This window comes from Hypanus sabinus, chromosome 18, assembly GCF_030144855.1.
Source record: "Hypanus sabinus isolate sHypSab1 chromosome 18, sHypSab1.hap1, whole genome shotgun sequence".
NCBI lineage: Eukaryota > Metazoa > Chordata > Chondrichthyes > Myliobatiformes > Dasyatidae > Hypanus > Hypanus sabinus.
Window position 1 is genome coordinate 37,837,690 of NC_082723.1, and position 7,062 is coordinate 37,844,751.

The 7,062-nt window shown below is 43.0% G+C and overlaps 1 protein-coding gene across 1 annotated transcript; it reads right to left on the reverse strand.

The window, feature by feature from the left end:
* Positions 1–1,628: 1,628 nt before the first annotated feature.
* ier5l (immediate early response 5-like) lies at positions 1,629–4,511 on the reverse strand. The gene has a single exon (XM_059994181.1). The coding sequence runs from the start codon at positions 4,060–4,062 to the stop codon at positions 3,208–3,210; it is 855 nt and encodes a 284-aa protein (XP_059850164.1). The 5' UTR covers positions 4,063–4,511; the 3' UTR covers positions 1,629–3,207.
* Between the last annotated feature and the right edge of the window lie 2,551 nt (positions 4,512–7,062).

Below are 7,062 nucleotides of genomic sequence, written 5' to 3' on the forward strand. Positions count from 1 at the left end.
AAGATGCACTATGAACCTGCCCTTCCACTACAGAAAGGATTCATCCATGCCTAGATATCAGCACATTGGATACAATCCATTTGCACCATCCACAAAAACAAGTTACATCTGTTCATTTTTTGCTTTCCAAATGAAGTCTTCTTGAAAGGTTAACAGTTAAATATAGGAACTAGAAGTGGACAGTCACCAGAACTTGTTCCAATATTCTGTTAGGACAATTGTCCCCAGCCTCTAGTTTTGAAGAAAGTTTCAAGTCATTCTTGCAAACATGTACCTTCCACTTTACCCCCAGAATGGCACAGCTAAAGATTTTGATCTTGTTCCAGATTCCACAAAGAACAGCACCAACCCCCTACCCTCACATTTACCTCAACTCATTCTAAATATTCACACTAAAACCTTATGCAAGTTTCAGAAGGCAACTGGTCAAGGTTAGAAACATTTTATACTGTCATCTAATAGCACATAACCCAACAGGAGTATGCATTTTTACCCAGGATAGGGACTGCTATAATTTGAAGTAAAGCTGACAAATAGAAAGTTAACAATATTCTAATGCCAAGGGACAAGTTGGGGAGATTTATGAAGTAGGTTTAGCCTATTCGGTTTAGAAATCCCTTAGTGTGGAGGTGGTGTTGATATTCAAAAAGAAACCATGTTTGTGGGTGGCTGCACCTAGTGTGGTACTGAGCCATAAGCTAGGGCCTATGTCACCAAATTAGGTAGGAAGTCATTAACTCCAGACTAGATGCTGCCCAGTTCCAGTATGTCCAGCATTGTCAGATTTGTGCAGTCACTAAGCCTACACCATTTTACATCAGAGCCTAACCAGGTGCAATAAAATTTAGAGCAATGCCAAAAGGGTGCATTTTCCATCATCAATAACATTGCATTAGACCTACAAAGGAGAAGAAACAGATCTCAGTGCCCATCAGGTTAGGCAGAAAGTAGTTTCATCTGATCAGTTGGCAACCCACCAGTGGTTGAATTATGATCAGCTGTAACAATGACATTTCCCATTCAAGTCTGTGATAGAATAACAGGGTTGAAGGAGTAGACACTTAAGTAGACATTTACCATGAGATGAGGACTCATTGACATTAGAAAACACTAGGCATTAGGGTTGACTTTGGGGGGGGGAAGGGGGGGGATCAGAATGGACCAAAGGATCCTTGCCAAAATTAAGCATTAAGGAGCAACTGCAAGGGAAAACAAGATGAACTACCCCACCTTGAGCACACACATGAAACAGGATTCACTTAGTCCAACCAACCAGACCTCAACCCAGCTGGTCTGGAATTTGTACCAATCAAAATTTACCTCACTTACAATCGAGCCAGGCAACCAGGCTTCAGGTTGCAAAAGAGATTCCAAATTTTCCTGATCCTACCAAGATTGTCATCCAAAATCTCACTTCCAAATTCTCAGTCAGAACCTCCCGTAAATTTTCAGAACTTAAACACGTTCCCAACTTAACCCTTTAAGCCCAAATACCACGGCTAATCTAGGAATTCGAGTGAAAATGCATAACATTTTGCAAACATCAATGGTAGGAAATTGACAGAAGTTTGATTGGAGTTCTGGATTTAAAATAGTTCTGCACTAAAAGGACCAACCGTTCAAACAGGTGGTGATATACTGTTTATTAAAAGCACAAAAATACAGATACAAACACAAGAGATGATCTGTTGACAGAAGAAGCCTCTCAAATTAAAACTGGTCAGTTACACGCTATAAACGTTTTATTAAAAACCTTGATCCTCAACACCTTTTTACAACAAAAGGCTTTGCCAAACACATTTTGGCAAGAAAATCGGGTAACATTTCGTTCAGTTTACCGAGTCACAAAATGGAAACACTTACGGTTAACAGCCCTCACCATTTAACTGCACGGTCATGTTAAAGGTTTGGTGTGTTGAACATCTGCTCGACGATGAAACAAAACGTTGAAAAGCTTTTGGAACCAGTTAATCAAAGGGAAAAACGGGTCTATTTACAGAACGTAAAATAAAAAATTGCAACCCTGATCCGGACTAATGCTCGTTTGAAATAAAGACCTAAGTAGCATTTTAATCCACGTTAATCACTTCTCGCTGTTTCAATGATTACTGCACCCGACTAAGAACGGGATGAAAGTTTAATTTGGAGTGTAAATGTATAGGAAACAATTCATTGTTAAATACTATTGTGATCAAAGTTAACTCGCCATTCTGATGCCTCGCTCTTCATGATGTGAATGATATCCATTCTAAAACAAAAAATTACTGCACTGTTTCGGTGCTCTGCATTTACAATTCATTGTAAATGCACAGGAAAATCTACATTAGCCTTCCACTTACGCACTTCAAGGATACTTTGGACGAATTGTGATTCATGTCTGATAAATTGTTCGCGATCCATATTGCGCGCGTTAAACTTTTAACTAAAGGCAAATCTCATTCCAAATTAGAATTGACTGAAGGTTTGCAATTGTTAAAAGACGCGGAATGAAAAAAAATTAGTTACATTGCTTAAAAGTGCTCCCAATGCAGGAAAACCAGCGTTTAAAACAATAGCAAGTCAATGGGTCCCATCTCTCCGAAAGGAGTAAAAGTTACTGCCATTTTGAAATGTTTTGTTGTCTAAATTGAGAAACTTAGAAAATTTATGAAACGTTTATTAGTCTTCAGACTTTAAAAAATAAATGATTTAGGAAAAGTTGCGCCACAAGATCAATTTAATTCCGCATTGTTGGGAATTGATGTATTTCTCCTTTAAAAGCGCAAGGCTGAATCACGTGACACTACCAGTTCCCCCGCCCCCATTCAACCCAACGGCGGCTATCCCTGGCGTCAGCGAGTCTGACACCATTTAAAGGGACAGCGCTCCTCTTAAAGCAACACCAATTCAGCACAGGTTTGGGAAAAAAAGTGCACTCAAATTTGTAGCTTCTTCGTTTTACCCCACCAGAAATATGTCACTCTACCTCCCCAATCCTAAAGACTTAAGTAAAGTCAATCATTCAATTTCCGGGGGAGGGGTCGCTGCGCAGCTGACCTCCAAGTCTTAAATTGTAAACGACTGACTGTTTTAAGTTGCTATGACTCAATTCTGTCCCTCCAAAACAAAATAACACATTTTCCTCCCGTTGTAAATGAGGTCCAGATTTGCTCCTTGTTACAATAATAAACAGCACAAACACGCACACACTGAGAAAGCGAGTGGCTCTCAGAAAGCTACGATCGCTCTAGTCCATGCACCTAAACTGGCGAGCGCCTGTTTGCTACACAATTGTCCGTTCTGTTTGACTTCAGTCTGAAGCAATTGCTCCGAGTCCGCCCGGCTCACCAAGCCAGAGAAGCCCGAGCCGAAGATGGAGATGAGATTGGAGATGTTGGAAGGGTCCGTGCAGTCCAGGGTTTGCCCGGAGCCCGAATAGTCTTCGAACCTGACCCGCTTAATCGGCGAAAAGTCCTCGGTTTCGTTCGGGTAAAAGCAACTGCTTGAGTCCGACTTGCGCTTCCTGCCGCCGGTTCCGCTGCCGTTTGCGCAACAACAGGCGCAATCCTGAAGGTAGCCGTTGTCCACCGTGGTGACCGTGTGAGTGTCCAGATCCAGCACCGTGGTCTTCGTACAGTGGGTCCCACCAACGCCACCACCTCCCGACGGCTCATAGTTCGTGCCGGGGTACGAAGCCGAACAAGAGAGTCTGTACAGAGGGTGCTCAGGTTCTGTGTCCTTACTGAGTTGAGTGTCCAGGTGGCCGGGCTGGTGGTCTAGCGGGCTGCACTCGCTCTCCTCTTGGCCGCCGTTTCCCTCTACCATCTCCTCTACCACTTCGAGCGGGTGACTGCCTTGGACCTCTCCCGAGATGTCTAGCATGTCGTGTACCTCCTCGTACTGGTGCATGCCGTAGATCTCGGCATACTTCTCGCTCATGTAGACTTGCCTGGCGTTTCGGAGCACATAGGAGACCAGGAGGTTCTTGTGAAGCTTGATGCCTCCTCTCTGAGTTCTTGAATTGTGGATTTTGCGGAGAGAGATTGTGATCAAGCTTTGTGCATTGACGGCACAATCCATCATTACCGACCGCCGTTGGCTCCCACCTCAATGAACAAGCCACTTTTTGTTAGTTGCCCCCTCACAAAAAGAATCCAGTCCTGTACTTGGGCGGGAGGGGAGCTGAACGCTGCACGGAACCTTCGCCTTTTTCTGAGTGCCTGTGTGTGTTCCCTACCAACAATACGCCTCCTCTCTTCCTCCTCCTGCACTAACACTGCGAGCAATAAGAGGGTTTAGTGCAAGGCACAGCATTTATATGGCATGAATGAGTCATTTGCAATCTTCTCGGACCACTCAGACTGCAGAATCGGAAGCTGATGGACAGCATCACCCCGCCTCCCTCTCCACAAGCAGCCAATGGGAGCGAGGCGGTTCCTCATTGCTGTTTAAATCCACTGTGCAAGCTTAACTGACACAGGCAAGGCTGAGGGGAAAAAAATCCCTTCAACAGCTACACTGCATGCGACTCAGAGACCGAGAGCCTAGCTTAACAAGAGAGCAACTTCACTCCTAAATTGGTCTTGCAAATAGCATAACCAGTATTCCAGTGACTTCTCTTGTTTCTCCTTAACATTTAGCAATGATTTCTTTCATGTTCAAATTAGAATAATTTTTTTTGGGATTTTTCCTATTTAATTAAAAAACACTTTTTATGTTTGTGTGTTAAATAATCAGAAATCATCTCATTTGAAAATTATTGAGGAAATCTAAATGTTCAGTTTCTGCTGCCTAGATTCATTTTCCTCTGCTAAATGAACAACAGTAAAATGTATTTATAATTCAGGTTTATTTATTATGTTAGCGGACAGTGAAGTGTGTAGTTTGTGTACACAACTAACACACCTAAGGAAATGCTGCAGGCAGTTTACAAGTTTTACCATGTATTCTGGTGCAAATGTAGCATGCCTATTATGTTCGGCAGAGCAGCATAGAAGACAACAAGCAACAAAACAGCCAAACAAGCCTCTTGCCTCTTTCCTCTCTCTCCCCCTATCTCCTAACCACCCAAACACATACACAGAGAATCCTCTAACTCCAGGACAGACCTCAAGTCTCCAGGCTTCAGCCATCGAGCTTTGACTTCCGAACTTTATATAGCCCCTTTGACATAGTTAAATGTCCCAATGAACTGCACATGAGAACCAACAGACAAAACTTGATCAGTCCATGTTGCCAGTCCACAATTTGATATTTGAGTCCATGAGCAAAGGCGTGGAAGAACATCTTATCAGAAGAAAGACTAAAAGTGATTTAAAGTGGAAAATCCAGAGTCTAGGGCCTTGCTAGTTAAAGACATCTTAAATTAAAATTTATTACAATTATTAGACACAAAATAATTCATTGCATAATTACTCCGTCCCTTCAATTCAGTATTTAGTAGATGTACCTTTGGCAGCAATAACAGCCTCGAGTCTGTGTGGATAGGTCTCTGACAGCTTTGCACATCTGGACACTGTAATCTTTCCCCATTCCTTTTTACAACACTCAAGCTCTGTCAGATTACATGGGGATCGTGAGTGATCAGCTCTTTTCAAGTCCAGCCGCAAATTGGTAGAGGAAATGAAAAGGTTGACTATTTTCTAAATGGAGAGAAAATACAAAAAAAAACTGAGGTGCAAAGGGATGTGGAAATCTTTATGCAGGATTCCCTAAAGGTTAGTTTGCAGGTTGAGTCTGTGGTGAGGAAGGCAAATGCAATGTGTGTATTCATTTCAAGAGGACTAGAATATAAAAACAAGGATATAATATTGAGACTTTATAAAGCACTGATGAGGCCTCACAAAGTATTGTGAGCAGTTTTCGGCCTCTTATCTCAGAAAGGATGTGCTGAAAATGGAGAGGGTTCAAAGTAGATCCACATAAATGATTCCAGGATTGACCAACTTGTCATATGAAGAGTGTTTGATGACTCTTGGCCTGTATTCACCAGAAATCAGAAGAATGTCGTCGTCATAGCTATCTCTCAAGGTCGAGGATGATGGTCTTCATTCCATTGATCTATCATAGAGCGAAGACGCCTGGGCGTGTATTCGTTTAACATGTACTTGATGTTGCACTCCACGAAGCACATGATACTTCACAAATCAACCAACTGATTCCAATGGCATGGAAACCACAACGATTGGAGCTGATGGATTTGTTGCAGCCTTCATCTGCCTTCACAGCCATTGAGTTTGAAGTAACTTTGTCCGCCTGTTCCACCATTGAGGTCTTGGTTGGATTGTTCTTTGTCAGGGACCTTACCCTCGACCTTACCGCCATGAGTGACACTACCAGGAGCATAGCTCCAGATGGCATTGCTCTCGGGATCTCAGGACCACACAAGCTTCTCCACTTCGACAAGGTGACAATCCACGGAGAAGTCAGAAGAATGAGGGGTGACCTCATTGAAACCTATTGAATGTTGAAAGGCATAGAGTGGATGTAGAGAGGATGTTCCCTATGGTGGGAGGGGGGGTCTAAGACCAGAGGGAAGAGCCTCAGAATGGAGGGGCATCCTTTTAGAATGGAAGTGAAGAGGAATTTCTTTGTCATAGAGTGGTGAATCTGTGGAATTCTTTGCCACAGGCAGCTGTGGAGGCCAAGTCTTTATGTATATGCAACCTTCAAGCTCGGCCAGCTTGTGCCCAGTTACAAACCTACAATGCAAAATATCAGACAGTACATCATACACAATTAAACGATTGAACTTTATGAATCTTAATCTGAATATAGGGTTAGTAATGAAAATTTTAAAAAGGCCCATTTCAAGGAAAAGTCAAAAGTGCATTTTGGAGCTCACTGATTTGCCATTCTTCTGCCATCGATCTCCTCTGAGTGTCACCGACCTCAGATCCCAGTCTACTCCGTCTGGTGGCCTACCAGCTCTCTCCACACGAGTCTTCCCCCTTCATCTCTCCTCGACCAAAGACTGCGAAAAGTCTCCTTCCAGATCCACAAGGCCGAGCAACAATCTCCCGATTGGCTAACATGCATACCACAGTCCTGTTAACCCCAGCCATAACCCAAACACTGCTGCTA